Source organism: Typopeltis vanoorti, chromosome 26 (genome assembly GCF_054136105.1).
Source record: "Typopeltis vanoorti isolate ZY-2024b chromosome 26, IOZ_Tvanoo_1.0, whole genome shotgun sequence".
Lineage (NCBI taxonomy): Eukaryota > Metazoa > Arthropoda > Arachnida > Uropygi > Thelyphonidae > Typopeltis > Typopeltis vanoorti.
Genome location: NC_143574.1, coordinates 207,482 through 229,837, shown reverse-complemented (window position 1 = coordinate 229,837; position 22,356 = coordinate 207,482). Strand labels below are relative to the sequence as shown.

The 22,356-nt window shown below is 34.4% G+C and overlaps 1 protein-coding gene across 5 annotated transcripts in view; it reads left to right on the top strand.

Moving 5' to 3' along the window:
- Positions 1-22,356, top strand: part of LOC150092256 (myb-related protein B-like) — a 248,286-nt gene that overhangs the window by 207,765 nt on the left and 18,165 nt on the right. For all 5 annotated transcript variants that reach the window (XM_090414888.1, XM_090414885.1, XM_090414886.1 and 2 more), the window contains 3 exons: positions 7,240-7,362; positions 16,276-16,329; positions 22,177-22,299. In XM_090414888.1, coding sequence (XP_090271014.1) covers positions 7,240-7,362; positions 16,276-16,329; positions 22,177-22,290 — 291 coding nt within the window. In that variant the 3' untranslated portion in view covers positions 22,291-22,299. The remainder of the gene's footprint in view (positions 1-7,239; positions 7,363-16,275; positions 16,330-22,176; positions 22,300-22,356) is intronic.

Sequence of the window (22,356 nt, the reverse complement as noted above, 5' to 3'; positions counted from 1 at the left end):
ATACTGCTGCTAATCTCTTCACCCCAAAATACATAACCTTACACTTTGCCACATTAAATTGACATCCATTTTCCTTAGCCCAGACCTCCAATCTATCCAAATCATCCTGCAAAATTTTGACATCTTCTACATTCACTATTGCCTTACCCAACTTTGCATCATCAGCGAACAAATGAACCGTTCCTCTCAGATCCTTCCCTGTATCGTTACTGAACAAATCAAACAGCAGTGGTCCAGGAACAGAACCTTGTGGCACACCACTAGTCACAGGCTGTCTTTTATACTCTACTCCTGATAAACTACTCTCTGATATCTTTCCATCAACCACCCTCCTATCCATCTCACCAACCCTATATCCATTCCCATATGTTGCAGTTTACGGATTAGAATTCCTTAATAACAGAGATATAAAAATGACAGTGATAAATTGTGCACTACAGTCATTTTGGTGTTCTTAACATTATACTCTCCTCCAGATGGAGTATATCTATCCTGTGATAGTGATAGTAGTATAGGTTGTGTAGGCGGGCTACAGAATATTTTCTTTAGGTAGGTTGTCTCATTTGAAGAGTCTCCGTAGCTCAGTCAGTATAGACAATGCTCTTTGGTCGGAAAAACCTGGGTTTGAATACCATCAGTGATGTGAGGAATTTTCACCTGGTCTCTTTTGACTAAAGGTAAGTTAGGCAGTCTCATACTGAGGTAGGGTTTTTTTCATCCACAAAGTCGGGTTTTTCGTCCCCCAGAACAGGCAAACTGGACCTGTGAACACACATGGATTACAGTTATGAATACGTCCCAGCCAATATGCCATTCCTGAGCCCGAATAAAATAGAGGGGTTGGAGAAAGCAGTGGTGAACTACCCTGTATAAATCTCACCAGAAATACTTTGTGGGCAAAAGCCTACAAAGTCACCTATTGTCAGAAACGACTGAAAAGGAAAAATCAGTTAGTCAGTCCTCTTGGAAGATAGAGACAAAGAACATTAATATGTGATGTTCCTAAGCTCGTTTGTATCATAAAATAGTTACAAACTGCTTTGTTTGTTACCTTTGAATGAGTGCAGTGTGAAGAACATTTGCATTCATCTGTTGCAGGCTCACCTGTTATTTTAAGTAAGCATGTTTTGATGTAATGCAGTATTTGTATTGATTTATATTGATGTATTTTAATATGGCAGCCTTGGAGTATTGTGAACTGACTGCATTGTTATTGAATATTTTCTAGAACTCTTCTGCCATTACTGTGTCATTTAACAGTCTTATAAAGTAATTACTCCAAACATCCAAAATATTTTCAGTTTTCATCTCTCATTTCTTTTATAGTACTCTTTCCTGTGTCTAGGCATATAAAGGGCAAATAACTTAGCCATGACATCCCACTGAGCCTAATGCAAAAAGGGGAAATTTAGAGAGTTAAACATTTCTGATTAAATGTTATTCACTCCAGTTCCTTTCAGGTTTTAGTTGGCTTTTCTATGAAATCTTGACTTGTATCATGGTTGCATTCTTCTTGAATATTTTCTGTCACTCTTTTGTCACTGCTTGTTTTATTTAATAATCTTTTAAAGCAATTACTCCAAGACATCAGATTATCTTTATGTTCAATTTTTATGTCATATTTATCATCCTTGATTTGATAAATGTGAAATAAGAGATGATAAATGAAATGATTTATCATCTCTGATTTCATGGAACCTATTCTGGAGTAGTCTCTAGAATAGTTTCCACCTACATAATATACAATTCTCTATTATTAAAAAAGTCTTCCTGTGACTTTTGATTAGCTGTTTTTACCCATAGCTTATCTTTGTTACAATTTTTTTTTTTTTTTTTGTTTGTATCTATGTAAATGCTGGCTTGCTAGGATCTTTCAGTATGCTTTCCTTCTTTTTCAGGACTGCTTCTTAAACTTTTTGTGTCCACCATGAAGTTCAGATTTTGTTTATAGAAAACTTCTCCACATCTCCTTGGCTGAATCAGTGTTTTCTTCAGAGTTGGTTCTCGTTTTCAAACTCTCATTTTTTTTCAATAATTCACCCTCTGTCTGAAAAGAAATCAAACTTTTGATAAAAAATAAAACACAGTCCAATTATAATTATTCAAATAATTTATGTGAATCAATATACTCTCCCTCAGCTTCGATACAGCATTCAGCACAATCAATTAATTCGTTAAATGAGTTTTTTATATCAGTTTTTGGGATACTGTTAAGGGTCGTGGTTACTGCTGCTTGAACATTTCCAATAGTGTCGTATCGCTTTCTTTTCATTGGCAAATGAAGTTGGGGTAAGAGAAAGAAGTCACAGGGTGCTTCAGCGAATGATCAGGTGAATACGGTGAGTGATCCAGCACACAAACTTGGTTTTTGCTCAAAAACTGTCTCACAATGTTTGAAGGATGAGATGGTGCATTATCATGCAAAAAGTGACCAGCTGCATGCATCACGATATTCATGCCGTATGCAATGAATTCTTGCTATCACTCGCTTCAAAACTTCGAGATAAAACTCACCATTTACCGTTTGGCCAGGTGGAACGAATTCTTTGTGGATTCATAGAAACAAATTGGCCTTGTCTTTACTTTTGACTTCTCCAAGCGACTTTTTTTCGGATGGCTGTCTTCTGGTGGTCTCCACTCGGCACTCTGGTGCTTTGTTTGAGCTCATACTCAAAACACCACATCTCGTCACCAGTAACGATTGTTTCAAGGAAGTTTGAATCTTTACTTGCAGTTTTAATGAGGTCCTTGCAGTGTTCAATTTGATACATTTTTTGTCGTTGGTCATCTTGTGGGGAACAAATCGCGAATTCAATTTATGAAAGCCCAAACTCTCGGTCAAAATGTTGTGCACAGTTGATTTTGGAATCCCCAATTCATCTTCAATCAATCTCACGGACGATTTTGGGTTTTCTTTGATGAAATCAGGTACTTTTTGGATATTAACTTCGCTGAGTTTTTGGACAGCTTGGCTTTTCGTCGATCTCAAGCGTTCACAGCCACTTTAAAATTGCTTAAACCACTCGTAAACTTGAGTATGGGATAAGCATTCATCACCATATGGTTTTTGAAGCAATTTGATGCATTTTGGTAAAACTTTTACCAAGTTTTACACAAAAGTCAACTACAGCTCTCTGTTTGAAACTCATTTTCCAACCATTCTTCAAAACACACTTTCACTCTTGGCACTATAACTCTGCTTCTAATGAAACAAATGTCATAAACAATTGACACAACACTAATGAAGTTGCCGCTTTCGACAACAAAAAATACAACAGGTGGCGCCACTAGTTTCTTCTATTTTTGAAAAGTTTGGTTTCTCTTTGGACAGAGGGTGTATATTTGGATCTACAGTCTGTATATGAATAATGAACCAAATAATGAAGATAATATTTGTTTGTCCTACCAGTTTAGTATTTTATTCATTTCATGTTTATTATTATTATTATTATTATTTGAGACCTCCAGGGAATCAAGAACTCATCGAAGGAGGCTATAAATCACCCAAACCAGCTATCAGACTTTCCCTTAAATTCATTTACACTAGATGCACTCACTATCCCTAAGGACAAATTATTTCACTCACTCACTGCTCTCTGTGAGAAAAACCTAGCTATAGCACCCATTCAAAAGTTTATTTTGAATGGGTGCTATAGCTATAGACCTCTATCATGTCACTCCTCTTTGTCCTATTAACCAGAGTCTGCAATCCACATACTCGCAATCTGTCCTCATATTCTAAATCCCATATCCGGATATAATCTTTGCAAAATAATCCAGGTGTGGTCTTATCAAAGCCTTATAAAGAGACAAACTGACTTCTTTATCCTTAGATGTCAAGGTTTGCTTCAACATCACAATTATCCCCTAAGTTGTATTTGGAACTTTTGCTATGTGACCTTTGCACTTTAAATTCCTATCCACCAACACCAAGATCCCTTGCCTCTTCAGTTTCTTGTAGTAGCATCCCTGATTGTGCTGCCTTCCTGCCTATCTTTGTATCATCGGCAAAGAATTTCACATATGATGATAGACCCTGCTTGATGTCATTAATGTATAGATTAAACAATAATGGCCAAGGACTGAACTCTGAGGTACACCATGGGTTACCTTAAATCTGGCAGATTCATGCTCACTGTATACCACTTTTTGATATCTGTCCAAGTCAAGAGATTATATTCCAATCCCATATTCTCCAGTTTATGCAACAGCCTTTTGTGTGGCATCCTATCAAATGCCTTAGAAAAATCCAACATTATCATTGTGTATCCATTCCTTTTATCCAACTCAGCTGTAACATTGTTATAAAATATGATCAAATTGCTAAAACATGACCTTCCTTTAGTTAAACCCATGCTGTTCCTTGCAGAGTATAGCATGTTTGTCTACCCATTTCTGTATGTGAATTGTTCTTATCAACTTCTCTAAAATCTTCACTACCACACCAGAGATACTAATAGGTCAGTAGTTAGACACATCAGTTTTTGCACCACCCTTGTGCAAGGGAACTGTCATACATTCCTTCCATTCCTGTGGTATCATTCCTTAGACGAGACTCAAGTTATACAAACATGTGAAAGCCATAGCCAGTTCGTCTGAACACTCCTTTAGCAAATGGGCTGATATTCCATCTGTCCCTATTGACAAATTCTTATCCAGGTTATGCAACAGCTCTTCAACCTCATTTCTATGCACATCTAACTCTTCACCAATGTAGCAGTAGCACTGTGCACCATGTTACATACACCTGGTTGATATATCTTAGCAAAGTGAGCACCCGTTAACTGAACAAACTCATTATCTTCTGACATTCTACTATCATCTGCATTCAATAAAGTTATTCTTTCACATTTATTCATTTCATTCTTTTGGATTGTCTTTAGCTTGCACAGCCAATTTCTTTTCATACTTCGTTTTAGCTTTCCTCACAATACTCGTTACTTTTCTGGCCTGAGCTTTATATATTTCATAACTCTTATTCTCATGATATTCTTTCCACATCACCTTCTTATTGTGGATCTCTTGCTTAATGAGGTTGCACATCCATTTCACTCCCAACCTATTTATTCTTTGAACACTAGGGATACATTGAGATGCTGCCTCATTCAAGCACTTTTCCAAAGATTCCCATGCATTGCTGACATTTTTTCCATTCAGTAACTGATACCATGGGACCAAAGGTAGTATTCTCCTAAGTTGATCATAATTTCCAGCTTTGTAGTTCAGCATGTGGCTTGTTTTAATCAGAGCTTCAATACAAGTAGATACTTCCCAAGAAAGAACAGCATGATCACTGTTACTTTGTTAATTGGCAAAATATCCATATTCTAGATAGAAATCCCTTTTGACGCTATGAGCAAATCCAACACTCTTTGCCCTCGAGTTCCTTCTTTCACATGCTGCTTGAGAAAGTTGTCTCGCAACAATTCAATAAATTCCTGTTCTTTCTTATCGTGAGATGTTTCTTCTACCCAATCAATGTTTGGAAAATTAAAATCACCCATAATGATCATTCGCTTGGTACCCATAAGGCTGAATTGGTGATGCATTTCTTCGTTCCCTACAACTGAGCCACCAGGTCTGTAGCAACACATATATTTCATTCTGTTTACCTCCACTTCACACCAGGCAGACTCAAACGCATCGCTACATGGGACATTGTTACCATCATTGTTTTCTTGTATTTCTACCCTGATATCATTAGATATCAGATCCTCTCCTCCTCTGTCATTCATAAAAATAATATATCCATTACCCTCAATCCCACTTACCATATCTAATTCTGATAGCCAGGTTTCACCAATACCAACAATCTTAGGCCACATTGTATTCAATAAAGCAACAAACTCAACCCCTTTGTTTCTAATGCTTCTGGCATTTATGTATAGACATAATAAATTACGACCTAGCCTATTCTTATAATTAGATATGCAATCTATTTGGTCTTGTTTTAGAATTTTCTCTTTTCTCTCCAGAGAAAAGAGAAAATTCTAAAATTTTTCCCCAGACATACTTAAAACGTCTGAACCCAAAGCACAATTTTCCACTCCTTCACCACACACATAACCATATTAGAAGGCATTCATATTTTTATCACGTTTGGATACCATAGCTGAACTTTCACATACACACATTTTTCCTATTCCTCCCTTGATGATCTAGTTTCCCTGATCCTCTGCATTAGGTCTCATACCAAGGTGTAATTTCTTGAGGTTTCTGATGCCAAATGAATTCAAGTGCAGGCCATCATTCTTATATAAATCTTTTCTGCCATCAAACACACCCCACCCATCTAAAAACTCACATCCATATCTTCTACATAGCCTGCTTGTGAAATCATTTGCTATCTTCACCCTCCTTCTTAACTCAGTGCTATCATATCTAAGTAGTAATCCTACAATTTTTACTCTTTCACATTTCTTTCTTGCTTGTTCCAACAGATCTTTCATATCTTCTCTCATACTATGTTTGTCATCATCTAAATTATTAGTACCTAGCAGAAGTATACCATTTCTTTTATATTTCTTTTTTGGTTTTCAGTTACTTTTATCATATTTTTAATTTTTGCTCTCAGGAAACTAGAAGTAGTGACTCCCTCTGCAAGTGCAAATTTTAAAATTGAGTCACCATACAATATTACTTCTTTTTCTTAGATATTAACTGACTTACCTTGTTATTATTAATATTTTGATTACCACATTAACATTTTCCTGCCTGTTCTTGTTCTGATCCTTTTTCTTATCTTGTAGAAGTTTAGTCAAACGTTTTTCCAACTTTTCCAATTACCTGGTTGATTTTCTGATAATTTCTTTTAACCGAGATATTTCTAATGTCAACATATCCTCAGATAAATTATCATCATCACTGCAGCACTGTTTGTCCTGAACTTTTGTTCAGAACAAACGCCCTCCTCAGTAGCAACTTTAGCTTTAGTCATTGCCTTGTTATGACTTCAGTGCAATTTTTAACAGTAGTAAAAACTAATAATATTTCTGAAATTATGTTACAAAATGCTTTAGTACAATAATTACACTAAAAAAACTACAATAATATACTAAAAATACACAATTAAATCTAAGAAAACACTTAATAAATCAACAAAAATCACAAATCTTTCAGGAGCTCTCTGACAGTACCTCTTTTCACCTGCTAGCCTCAACACCAGTCCATACTCATTATATATATATATATATATATATATGTATATATAACACACTCATTATATTTATTTATTTTTAGAGTAAATCATTGATAGGAGATATTTCTGTGCTATTTTCTCCACCATCTATAATTAAAGAAACTCTGCCAGAAGAAGGGGTAAATGATCCATTTACTAGCTTGACTAATTTGATTAAACCAAAGGTAAGGATGTCTTATTTAAGTTTTAAGTGATTCAGATTATCATAATAAGCAATGAAGTTTAATAATATAATATGAATAATACCTAGTCATAGAGAAAAATAAGAATAGTTTTTTTTTATTATTTTAGAAATTTTTTAGAAATAAATTAGAAATATATTTATTTCTGGAAAAGGTACCTGTTCTGTTGATTTCAACAATAGAATAGATACCTTTTTGATGCTTTTTCTTATGATGAATTAAAAAAGTATTTGTATCCACCCACCCATCCCTTTAAGATAGTGCCTTCCAGCATGGTACACTAATATGTGTTTTCAGATCTGCCTATCTCTGTTTATGAGCCATTTTAACATTGCCAAATTCAAAGTTATGCATTTTGGATTTGAACAGATTCTAGGTGGTATAATTACATCATTCTCTCCAGCAAAAAAAAACTAATGAATCTAAAAATGTGTCAAGTTTATAACCACTGCAGTGGTAATAAACTCGACACAGAGATTAACAGCGGTGCAGTGGTAAAGACTGAAACTAGCATATTTGAATAAGGAAGTCACTTTTCATCTTTCAGGTCTCTCTCTCTCTCTTGGAGGAGGGGAGGGAGCAGGGTGAGGATACATTGGTGAGGATACAGGTTGAGATACGTTGGATCTGAACAATGGGCATAAATCCTAGTCTCTGTCCTGTTTCTAATTTTTTTCTTCCCTCTTCATCCTAAAGTCAGATTATACTTGCTTCGTAACTTAGTTGTATAGTTACAAAGATGAGTAAACTTCATTTAAAAATGAACTGCTGATGTAATCATAATTTTATGATGAACGCAAATTATTGCGTTCATCATAAAATCAGTTTCAAAACTTGGATTTCAATTATATTAGTAAATGCAATTCATAAAATTTAGACTTGTATGCTGTGGCAACAATATTTATAGTAAAATATAATGGATTAAAACATAAATTAATAAAACTTTACATTTATTAAAGTGTGTGTTCACATGCATAAAATAAATTATCTCATTGTCAGATTTCAAATTGCTAATAAATATATAATTAAATCCTGATTTTTTTTATTATTTATTATTATTATTATTTTTTTTTTTTTATATAACTATCTCCCAAACGCAAGAAATCAACATGATCACCTTCTTGTCCTACCTTCTTTGTGGTTAGGTTACTGTAGAAAGGTCTCACATTCCTTGAATTATCTTACTGACTTAAAGGGGCAATGGTAAAGAAGTGTTATTTCCTGCCATTTAACCTCCCTACTGGCCCTATGTTTTTTCACATTCTTTCATAATTGTGGAATTATTAGCTTTAACAAATGTTAAGTTTTTAGCAGTTTACTAATTGTCTGCCTGGTTGGCCCTGTGGATAGCACTTCTGTTCTCACATCAATAGGTCATTCTGAATCCCAATTGGATGTTTGTAAATGTCTTTGCTTAGTAGATGAATTTCATTACATTTGACAAGACTTAGTCAAATGTAATGAAATTACATTTGACTAAGACTTGGTGGCTTTCCTTTTTGTTTCTGCAGAGCCATGTGATCCTGTCCATGATCTTATATCTTCAAGCCATGCTTGAAGATATAAGATCTTCGTTTTTTGCCTCTTGATCCTTTTCCCATAATTTTTCCTTCTAAAACTGTTAGTATCCTCTGTCCTGCTGAACCTCTCAGTACATGTCCTGCCAATATCATCTTTCTCTGGATCATTTCCTGTAATAAAGATCTCTGTGTTCTCATTCTCTGTAGAACATCTGTATTTGTCACATGTTCTGTCCATGAGATTTTCAGAGCTCTCCTATAGCACTATATTTCAAAGGCCATTATCTGTTGCCTTACTCTCTTCTTGAATATCCAGGTCTCACTTCCATATGTGAAAATTGGCCATATTGATGTTCTTATCATTCTTTTCTTTGTCTCGATACTCACAGAACTTCTGAGCAGATCTTTATTTTTCCAGAAGGCATCTATAGCTATGGTTGTTCTTATTTTTATTTCTTTATCTTGCTTTCCATCTGCAGTAAAGTAGGTGCCTAAATATTTGTATTCTGTTCAATTTTCATATTGTTTATGAATATTTCTGGCTCAGATCTGCTTTCTTTTGAGATTATCATAAATTTGGTCTTTTTTGCATTTATATCTAAACCAAATTCTTTACCTTCTTCAATTAGTAGCTGCAGTAATTTGATTAATTTGTTTCTGTTTTCTGCTATTAGAATGGTATAATCAGCATATCTAAGATTGTTGTATTTTATACCATTGATACTAATTCCTATTTTTTGTTATTCAATCTTTTTCATCACTGTCTCACTATAGATATTAAATAGATTCGGTGAAAGGATACTCTTTTTATTTTCACTACTGAAGTCTCATTGTTAAACAGCTGCATTTTCTGTTTGGTGTAAATCATTTTTATAATCTTAAGTACATGATCTTCTATGTCTAATTTATCTAATATATTGAATATTTTATTATCTTTTACCCAGTCAAAAGCCTTCTGAAAGTCTATACAGCATATGTAAATGTTCCCATTTCTTTCAAGTGATCTTTCTATTAGTATTTTTAGTTCCAGGATAGAATTAATGGTTCCCATTCCTCTTCTGAAGCCTTTCTGTTGGTCACTCAATTCACTGCTTATGGATCTTTTAATTTGTTTGTTAACAATGGTTAAAATAATTTTAGATGCATGTGATATTAGGCTCACAGTTCTGTAATCCTCGCAATTTTGTGCAATTTTGTTTCTTTGGAATTGGTATGCAGATAGATGTTGTAAAAACTTCAGGTAATTGTATTGTTTTATAGATGTACTGAATGGATTCCACTAAATAGTTGTTATTATTGCCAGAAAATGTTTCACGGTGCTGGTACCACACGTGGTAGTACTGCATGTAGCGAGATTACACAAATTATACCATCAGCGGCTGGCTCGGTGACAGGCTGGCTGAGGGTTGTACTAACAAACGTCGTATCTATGTAACACGCGGACCCTGCAATGGAAGTGGAAAAACGCGCAGAGGAAGAAGAAGAATTGCCAATCAGAGTTTTCAACAGCTCAGTCAGAATATTATCGCACTCAGGGGATTTATTATTAGGAAGATTCTTGATTGCGTGTTCTGTTTTATCTTTTACCCAGGTGTAATTGCTTTTCAGGTAATTTATCTGATTCAAGTGAAAAACCATTCTAGAAGACATGAATTTCATCATCTACTAGAAGACCCTACCAGAGTGGTTTGAGAAAAGCTCTGTGCTTGCTCTCTATGGTACTAATGTATAATAAGTTTATTGTAAGAATTTATACATTCCCTAAGTGTATAAATTCTTACAATAAACTTATTTTTTGTAAATAAGTTTATTTACAAAATTAATAAACAATAAACTCCCAATACCTTGGGAGTCACACTTGACCGTTCTCTCGGTCATTGATCGTTCTATACATTTCATGCATTCCCTAAGTACTTGGGAGTCACACTTGACCGTTCTCTCACTTTCCAGCAACATCTTTCAAACTTGGCATATAAACTAAGGACATGCAATAATATCCTACAGAGACTGTGTGGCACTACCTGGGGTTCTAGAGCCTCTACTCTTCAGACAACAGCCCTTCCTTGGTATTTTAAAGTGCTGAATATTGTGCTTTTGTGTGGCTAAATAGCCCTCACACAAGGATTATCAATTCTCAATTGAACAATACCTTAAGATTAATTACAGGCTCTATTAGATTGACCCCAATATATTGGTTACCTCTTTTAGCAGGCATTATTCCTACAGGACTATGTAGATTGAATTCTTTAGTCAGTGAATTCCAAAAAATTGTTAGTAATCCGAACCTACCTATTCATCAGGATCTCCCAGCTCTTAACGTCAATAGATTGAAATCTTGCCATCCATCATTACGAGCAGCAGAAGAACTAGTGCTAAATAATTTTAATCCTTTATCAAAGTGGGAAGAAACATGGAAGGAAAATATGAAAGAACATTTGCATAACATCTTTAAAGGTGATCAAATCATCACACGATCAGATCTACCCCACAAAACATGGACAGTACTAAATAGAATTCGGACAAATCATGGCCTATGTGGAGATACTCTCTATAAATGGAACAGACAAACATCTCCAGAATGTGTCTGTGGTGCTCCACGACAGACTATGCAACATATTGTAACAGAATGCATCTTCCGTGCTTATCAGAATGACTGGAATGACTTTTTACAAGCGGCTTTTGAAGCTGTGACCTGGATTACAAACTTAGATCTGAATTTATAATGATACATATGTTTCTTTTCCTTATTATAACATATTAAGACTTTTACTTTTAACTCTTATTTTAATATTTCAACTTCTTGGATTAGATCTGCGTTTTCCTTCAGAGTTTTAACTTAAAATATTTTAAATTCTTTAATTCTGTTAATATATAATGACATCATGATTCTCTTTTTTAACATCATGTTTTTGCCATGAACTATGTATGTATGTATGTAAGAATTCAGTGTTATGCAAAATAAAATTTTGCTGCAACTAAACTCTCACAAATGTTAACAATGAAAAAATAAGAATGCTTCAGCATAGTAACACATTACCCATCATTCTAACATATGCCATCGTGTAAATGACAGCTATGATTGTGATGCCACACATGCACAGTTGAGGAACTAATGCAAATTACCATTATGGATGTGATGACAAGAAGAAAGCCGAAAGTTCCTGGCAAGTACATCAACCTGGCAAGTATGCTCTTAGAGAATGCAGAGCAAAATGTAAGAAAGTGAAGCACTGTGTAAAACTAGCTAAACAAAAGTCATGGGAAGGCTTTGGCAAGAACATAGAAAATAAGAATGATTCAGCATAGTAACACATTATCCATCATTCTAGCATATGCCATCGTATAAATGACAGTTGTGATTGTGATGCCACACGTGCACAGTTGAGGAACTAATTATCAGGAAGATGGAAAAATATTCTGGGGATATTGAAAAAGCTTAGAAATGGAGGAAAAAGTACTGTAAAAGGAATCAGGGATGATAAAGGTGACATTAAAATTGAAGATAAAGATAGTCTAGATATCTGGAGTAATTACTTTGAAAGACTGCTAAATGAAACAAGCAGTGTCAGCATGATGGTAGAAAACTTTCAACAGGAATACATATTCATACTTGAAGTAGAAAAAGTCATCAAAAACCTGAAATGTGGAAAGCCAGCTAGAGTAGATGAAATTTGGTCAGAAATGCTCCAATGTAGACATTGGAGCATTTCTGACCAATGTGGACATAAGTTTTACAATGACTGCATTGCATAATTCAGAAGGTCAAATTCCAGATGATTGGAGCAGAGCTCTCATATTACCCATCTATAAAAAAAAGGAAATAAAACTGAATGTGAGAATTACAAAGCTATTTTCCTACTGAGTGTTCCTGGTAAGATTTATGCAAGTATATTTGAGATATGGCTAAGAAAAATCGTGGAAGGAAAGCTTGGTGAAGAGCAAGCTGAATTCAGACCAAATAGAAGTTGTCAGAATCAGATTTTCACTTTAAGAAAAATTGTTGATCTTGGGAATATAATAAGGATTTGTATTTAAGTTTTGTTGATCTGGAAAAAGCATATGACAAGGTGCCAAGAGGAAAGCTCTTCAAAACATTGCAGTTATATGGTGTAAATTGGATATTATATCAAACAATACATAGGCTATATTTAAGCTGCAGTCAGCAGTTAGAGTAGTGCCTCCATAGCTTAGTCAGTATATACGAATCCCCCTTTGGTTGGAAAGATCTGGGTTCAATTCCCGTCCTTGATGTGAGGAACCTTTATCTGGTTTCTTTTGACTAAATGCGAGTTAGCTGGTCTCATACAAATATAAGGAGGTAGAGGGTTTTTCACCCGGAAACTCGGATTTTTTGTCCCTCAGAATAGGTAAACCACCCATGAAAACACAGATCTACTGTCATAAAATACATACCTAATCCTTCATTAGGATGGCTCAACCAGTCAGAAGGGATGGTTGAGGAAAGAACCCTCACACAAATAATTAAATAAAGCAGTTAGAATTGAAGGGGGTACAAAAAATGGTTTGAAGTAAAATCGGGTGTGTGACATGGATGCCCATTATCCTGTTATTATTTATATGCATCACATTATGAAGGAAAGTGGTATTAAATCTAATATTAAAATTGGTGATGTTAATCTTAGCTCTTTACTTTATGCAGATGTTATACTTCTGAATAAATCCAGTACAAGTCTGCAAGATTCTCAGACTAAATTGAATAACTGTTATAATAGGTTTGGTATGAAAATCAGCAATAAAAATAAATAAGCAATAAAAAATAAAGACAGTGAAAATAGGCAGAAATATTGACATCATCAACTATATCCTGAATGGTGAATTTATAGAACAAGTAAAACATTTCAGCTATTAAGCACGATATTTAGTGAAGATGGAAAATTAAATATGGAAATAGACAACAGAATTAGTAAAGTTGGTAGGAAGTCAGCTGAATAAATTTATATGGAATAAGAAAGAAATGAGTCAAAACACTAAATTAGCAGTAATACAAGACAGTCTTCAGACTAATTTTAACTTATGGATCTGAGAACTGGGTTAGAAATAAAACATTTGATCAGAGACTGGAAACCTCTGATATGAGAGTTCTGAGAAAAATTAGTGGAGTGAACAGATGGCATCAGTGGCAGTATCACATTAAAAATGAGGATGTTAGGAGACTTGCTTGTTAGGAGACAACTTGCCATTGTTAGCATTCAGAAATGCGTTTATTAGAATTAATCTCAGGCGGTATGGCAGGAAAAGGACCTAGAAAGACCAAGCTGTAGATGGATTGATACAGTAAAAAGTGCCTTAAAAGACAAATATAAGATCTGATAATATTGGAGTCTTGAAAATTATTGATCAGAATTTAGTAATTTGGGGTTTTTCATGTAGTACTATCATAATTACCCTTGAGCATACATATCAGGAATTTAATGACGAGATGGGATGTGATGCCACACATACACACATATGTAGTAACAGGACTAAAGCATATAAGTATTCACTAGATGGCATTTGTGTGTGTGTGTGGGGGGGGGGGGGGGGGGGTTTGATGGAGAGTTGGGGAGTCACCAGCCATGGAAGAATGGGTTATCATGAAAAGTGACATGTGGAGGAATGGTAGAAAGTCATGAGCAGCGAGACATTAAGTTTCTGACATTGGTATAGAAGGGAGTGGTGTGTCAATTGAAATGTAACTCATCCACAGACTTGCCAGGATGGGAGTATGCAATTAGCCATAATTCTGAGGAACAGTAGATAGTGATCCATAGTTTCTCAGTTTCTGTGAGTTTGTTGACTACATGAAGGTTACCAAATAATAATAGTCTTAAGTTCTTGCAAGAAGACTAATGCTTTGGAGATGGAAGCATCATTCAACTTATCTGTAATTGAAGTCTGCTACAGGATGCATCTGTTTATGCGTGAGTGCATACTTCCGCTATGAAGAAGAGATTTCCTTTCAGTTATACTGTTGTAATTCGACAAGAATGATTAAAAGTGCTTATGTTTTGAGATATGCTGATGTGTTGTAAACTTAAAAATTGTATCGTAAACCCTGATCTTAGCAGGATTCTAAACTGAGATGTTAACATATCTAAAACTGCTGGTAAGCAGTTTTAGATATGTTATGAGTCTTTGACTCCATAGAAGTCTCATTTAATAATAAATTATTCTATTTGAATTTTTTTTGTGATTTATGTAGTTCTAAAGCTTTAAATTCATGGTTAATTATCTAGACATCTTTTCATTGTATGTCAAATTATTTAAACACTTGATTCCTTAAAAAACATTTATCTTGCAAAGCTTAATCCTTTAATCACCTCAAGATACCAATCTTTTAGTGGTTACTGTTTTTATTTCTTGTCACATCTTGATCAGCTTAAAAAAAAGGAAAAATATATTTATCACTTTACAGAAAGAATTGTTTATGAAATACCTCATTATGATAAACATGTTCTTTCCATTTTTTAAACAACAGTATAGAGACTATGCAAAGATCTTTTATCATGGCATTTGTTTTACTGAAAATTTAATTAACAGCCCTTGAGAAAAGTTTTCATTCATTGCTCAAATATGACTTGATATATTATTTTTTACTTATTCACTTCACTAGTTTTATAAAATATAGTAAAGAGGGACTCTGAGAGCTTTACATATTTAGGTATTTATTTACATATTTATAAATTATATTTATTAATAAATAAGTAGCATTGATTTTTTTTAAATTCGTATTTAATATTATTATTTTTATTACATGACACCTTCCTGGACTCATCATGGGGGGGGGCACACTACTCCACTACATAACAACTCACTATCTCCTCTACTTAATCCTCCTCCTCTTACTACTACTACTACTACACATTATGACACTTTTACCATCAACACACACAACCCCATCTACCACCCACAGCAATAGTATTTTGTGTCTGTAAATTGCTTGTGTCCTGTTGGCTGATTTGCCATATGAGATTGGCTTCAATTGAAAAAGCCCATATAAAGATTCCTCTCTTTGGGATTAGAGAAATCTTTGTTATATATGGTGAGTTACATGATATATAACTCACCATATATAACAAAGATTTCTCTAATCACATATGACCTGAACGTGGCTTAGTTTTAACCTTGATTGAAATAGTTTGTTCTGTATTTTATATTGGGATAGACTAACTCTCAAATTTAGTCCTCAGATCAGTTTATTCAAACGGTTCATTATCTCCAGAAATGGATTGGATGTCACCTATTCAGTGTACAGTAATAATGTAATCGTATTTATAATTTTTGACTTCTAAGTTTTATAAATAAATAGTGTCATGTAATATGCTTTTATCATGCTTAATGTGAGATATAAAATTAAATTTTGTCCATTTTTCAGTCCAAGCAGAGAATTCAATTTGATGAAATTCCTTGCAAGAAACAGGTGGCTAAGGTGAGAATTTTCTGGTTAATTTATTATATTATACCTGACAAGAAATTATTTATTTTACCCGAAATGATTATACCTGACAAGGTGAAACTTTGCATATGACAAAATTTCACAAGTTCTCCTAATCACATTAAAATTAACATCCAATATCACATTAAAAACGAGGATATTAGGAAAGAACTTGACATTGTCAGCATCCAGGAATGCATTAGCAGTGCTAATCTCAGGTGGTATGATCACCTAAACAGAATGGGCGAGGAAAGATTAGCAAAACAAATGTTCTCTGCCAGGTTGGCAGGAAAACGACTCAGAGGAAGACCAAGATATAGGTGGATTGATATGGTACAAAGTGCCTTAGACGATAGAAATATAAGATCTGATAATGTTGGAGTCTTGACAAGTAACAGACTGATTTGGAGGAAAATTGTAGATAGGAAGATAGTAATGATATAATTTTTTCATGTAGTACTATCATATCCTGTACACCCCTTGTGGGTACATGGCAGGAATTTGATGATGATGATGATATATATATATATATGAATTAAATTGATTTTAATGATATTGGTTTGAAAAAAAAAAACGGTAGTGAGAAAAATATTTATGCGCTTTAACTCACCATAGATGTCAGCTGAGCAGGGGAAGCAGCAGCAGCAGGATGTCAACTTGTCGGCAAAATTCTTACTGTATTTACTTGAATATAACTTGCCCTCACGTATAACTCACATCCCTGATTTTACTTCACAAAAAAAGACATTAAAAAGTTTTGCATATACATCGAACACGAAAAATGTTTAAACATGTTCACGTCGAGGCGGTAGTAACTCTCTCCCCATGGTAACAATATGCCCTCCCCAACAGCCATTATAATACAAATGCAAGAAAAACAAGTAGTTTTATTATGTTCCTGAATATGTTACAGATGCTTATGCAGTCTGTGTAATATATTTATCAACAAATAGTGCAATTAGAAACAGTTGGAATAAAAACGATGTTAACTAATGAATCACATGTCCCCTCTCACAGAAACTATGCTGTATAAACTCCAGCAAAATCATATGTTGCAATGGAAATACAGTATCTAACTTAAAACTATTGTCCAATTTTTCAATTATATGAAATAAGTGTTTATTTAATTGCCTTTGAAATTCTCGATGTCATTATGAATTCATTATGTCATTATGTCAATACCGATCACAAAGACCAACTTCAAATAAAATTCTACCATGAATTGAAACATGCTTGTGTGAGTTCCCTTGCCAGCTCAAACGTAAACAAGCAGCAATAAAAATCAACCAGGGGGTTGAAACTTTGTGTGAGTTGAACCTGCTGGTAACAAGAAGTTCTGTCGGAATGAAAAACGACAACCCGCCGTGAATGTGTTAAAACTAAGAAATATATAGTGATTGTTATGACAGTTGCAGATGTTATGGGATTCGGTTGAAGAGGATTAGCATTTCAATTCAAAAATTGTCGGCGTGCTTTTATCTTTGAGTAGCCTAATCTTTTGTTAATACTGCACCAATCATATGCACATCTTCATAGCTGCTCTATCTATACTGGCTTACCGTTGCTGTCTGTTTCACGGTATGCCTTCACTTCTCATTAGTCATTCGTGAAGGATTGTTCTTTATGTATCTCAAGTCTTGTAAATTAATGCTAATTTTTGCTTGGAATAATGGGAAGGAAGATTTCACTGTTTGAGTTTCTGAAAATCTCCGCATATATCTCATGCTACAAATTTTTAGCTTTAATTATGGGAAAAAAGTGAGAATTATATTCGAATAAATACGATATTATCACATACATAACACCCAATATTTATATATGCAAAGTATGTAATTTAATAAATAAAAATGTACAACATTTTTATTTATTATTTAATTTAATTTAATTTAATTTAATTTTTATTTATAATTTACAAAATTTAATGCTTGGAACAAGGTTGAATCACTCAATTTTAAACACTGGTTCCAACAATAATAAATATTTTGAATTTAAAAACACATCACTTTAACGCAGCAATTAAAATTTATTGAAAAAGTTAAACTTAGTTTCTTTTACTACAACTGAGTTTTTGAAAATTTTAGTTATGGTAGTGAGAATTTTGTTGCTGTTTTCTGTCTGCTAGTTTATTAATTCTGGGTTGAATTGAAGTGATAGCCAAACGGAGACGGTCAGAAAGTTGCAAGCGGTTCGTCTGTTTTGTTATAAGCACAGTCATGACAGAAAATGCAGTTTCATAAATATATGTGATGGAAAAACAAAGAAATCTCATTGATATATCATATAAATTTGGATATTCATTTTTCATTCTTATCCAGAATTTCGAATTATTCATAGAATCATAGAAGGGTTGCAACAACATCTGATACTGAATTGTGTGCATAGAAATCATTTGCTTTCATAATAGAATCTGAGTTCGACTGAAACATTTCATTATTTCTTTCTGCAATCATATTAAGCCAGAGTTTGAGTTCTTTTTGAATGATTTGACTTTGTTCCAAGCATTAAATTTTCTTGTATCTGGAACTTGAAGTTTTAAATTCAACTCATTTATGTAAGAAAATATATTGCTGAGATATGCCAGCCTAGCTACCCATTTCCTATCCTGGAAATAATGGGAATATCCTGGAAATAAATATCACTTTTCTTATTAATTAGAAATAGCTCAGCTTCCTTTCGGAGTTCATATAACCTCTCATGAACTTCACTGCAGGACAGCCAACGAACTTCCGAATGTTGAAAGATTTCGATGTCTGAAAATTCCCGATTACTCATGAATACTTCCATGTTTAAAAATATGCTGCTTAGTCACTGACATTTCCTACATAAATGTTATTTAGGTGTTCTGGGTCTGAGCTTTCTGTTACATTCACGAATATTATATTCTCCTCAGAATATTTACACTATAAAATATTTATTCATGAAAATGACAAATTTCAGAAGGGACAGACTTCTTGCAGCCCGGTATAATTGATGCCAGAGCCTGTCAGTTGAGAAACCTGGATCTACAATGAGTCGACTGAGGCAAAGAAAAATTGTATTTGGATGATGTTATACTTCTAAATAAATCCGCCACAAGTTTGCAGGATTCCCTGACTAAATTGAATAACTGTTGTAATAGATATGGTATGAAGGTCAGCATTAAAAAGACAAAGACAATGAAAATAGGCAGAATCATTGAAAAGTCAACTGTGTTTTGAACGGAGAACCTGTGAAACGAGTAAAACTTTTCAGTTACTTAGGCACGATTTTTAGTTAAGATGGTAAATTAAATATGGAAATAGACAACAGAATCAACAAAGCTGGTATGGTAGGAAGTCAATTGAATAAATTCGTATGGAATAAGAGAGAAATTAGTCGGAACACTAAGTTAGCTGTATACAAGACAGTGTTCAAACTAGTTTTAACTCATGGGTCTGAGAGCTGGGTCAGAAGTAAAACACTTGACCAAAGACTAGAGACTGCAGATATGAGAGTCCTGAGTTCTCTGCCAGGTTGGCAGGAAAACGACCCAGAGGAAGACCAAGATATAGGTGGATTGATATGCTACAAAAGTGCCTTAGATGATAGAAATATAAGATCTGATAATGTTGGAATCTTGACAAGTAACAGACTGATTTGGAGGAAAATTGTAGATAGGAAGTTAGAATGATGTAAATTTTTCATGTAGTACTATCATATCCTGTACACCTCTTGAGGGCATGTCAGGAATTTGATGATGATGATGCTCTGTTACACTGCACGTTACATGTTTGCAGTATATAAAGAACTCATTGGGATTCACTGTTCCAATAAAGAAAATTGTTTCCACTTTTTTGTGATCATGTCTTTTTGAATGCAGTCCTTAACTGTATACAATAGATCACGAAGGCTGGAAGAGTTTGAATCAATTGCAGACTGCATTACTTCACTGATGCAATGAAGGGCCTGTTCATGTGTACTCATTTTTGTTGAAATATCCAGTTCTCTGGCTGCTTCTTCTCTTCCTCCTTCCTCTTTCCCTTCCTCATCCTCCACATCTTCGTTTTGTGTATTTCTTACCACTAGTAGAGCTGTAGCAGATTCATAGCTGTAATGTATCGCTAAATGGTCATTACTCTGAACAAAGTTCTCTGTATCACAGGAAAGTTCTTTTCCTCAGCAGAGATTGGATATTGCAGCAGTGGCACTTGCTTCCTCCAAATTATCTGTCACATCACTTTCCCCAAACCCAGCTGTAGCAAAACACTTTTTTTACTGTTTTTGCTTTAATTTTCTTCACTTTCAACCCTGTCCAATTCACAGCATTTAGAATACCAATACATATCGTGCTAATGCTTAAGAGCTATCAGCTTCTTCTACATTTGAAATCAAAGATTGCATCAGAAATCGTGTGTAGTACGATTTGAATGTGTAAATAACACCGATATCCATGGGCTGTAATACATTTGTTGCATTTTCTGGGAACCAGGCGATTTTCACATTTGAAAGTGTTGGTGGCAAGTAGCATTGTCAAGAAAAAGGATGAAATTTCCATTTTCCTTCTTTATTTTTGCATTATACATGTTTAACTACTCTTCCAAAAATGCAGTCATCCAAGCATTTTTATTGTTTCTCCAAAACACTGGTCAATTATTAATTTTCAGGTTCTTGAAACAACTTGGTTTTGCTGCTTTTTCAATCACAAGAGGCTTTTCCATTTCTCCCACCATATTCCCACACAATAACACTGTAAGTCTTTCTTTGGACATTTTGCCCCCGTTACACTTTCTCCCTTAACCACGAGCGATTTTGTTGGTAATTCCCCAAAAAAACAATCCTGTTTTGTCCACATTGTAAATATTTTTAGGTTCATATGGTGAAATCAGTTCTAGCAGTTTTGGTTTCCACTCACTCACTACACTTTCATCCACATCTTTAGATTCCCCACAGACTTCGTTCCAAACAATATTGTGCCTCTTCTTAAAATTATTCAACCATCCTGTAGATAGACGCCTTAAATTGACCATTCCCAAGAGATTTGGCAACTCCAAGGTCATCACTTTGTACCATTGGACCGGATATGTGAATGTTTTTTGATCTTGCATTCGTGAACCATTCCCACACTAACTCGTTGATTTCCTCGTCGCCAGTTACCTTTGCCTTCCTCTTCATTCGACCATTTCCTTGCAACCACTTGTTCATTATTTTGTCCTTTTTTTAAGTGTGTTGTATACTTACATTTTGCCACACTTAAACCACATCATTATTTCCCATACCGAGAGTTTATCCTTTTCTTTAGCTTCAATGACTTTGACTTTTTCGTTTAGCGACAACGGCATGTATGATTTAGCCGTGATGCAAAAAATGAACTGATTGGTTTGTTGAAATTCAGATTATTGAAATGTTTTGGCTTACTGGAAACTGACCAACATTAATTCTGAAACGAAACAGTAAAAGCAACACAAGTGCCAAAATCTAATAAATATAGGTGTATTTTTAAAACACTTTCCGCTTTATACAAGTAATTTTTATAAATTCTTCAAATATTGCTTTCCGTTTCCACGTTGGGCAGATTCCACATTATACAAAATAAATAACACTGTAATGCCTATTCTTCTAGCCTGGACTATATAATTTATTCACATTGAGCAAGTTTCTGCCTTATTCATGTTCCGTCTTGGACAAATCTTACTGTATAAGATCTGATAATACTGGAATCTTGATAACTGATTAATTTGGAGGAAAATTGTCAGTAGGAAGATGCTATGATAATATCCTGTACTTTGTCCCCTCTCCTGAGGGTACATATCCAGAATTTGATGATGATAATGATTGATTCACTGAATATGTCATTTACCTCTCTTTCTTTCATTTCTTTTTCAGTTGGATGGTAGATGGGAAATGGTAGTTTGTGGAAGAACAAAAGATCAGCTAGATCTGACTGAACAGGCACGCCAATTTGTACCCCTTTTGCAGCCACGTGCCTTGAACCTGTGAGATCTCAAGGCAAGTATAACACATATATGTTAGTAGTTCTTTGCCTTAAACCTGGCAAGAAATGAC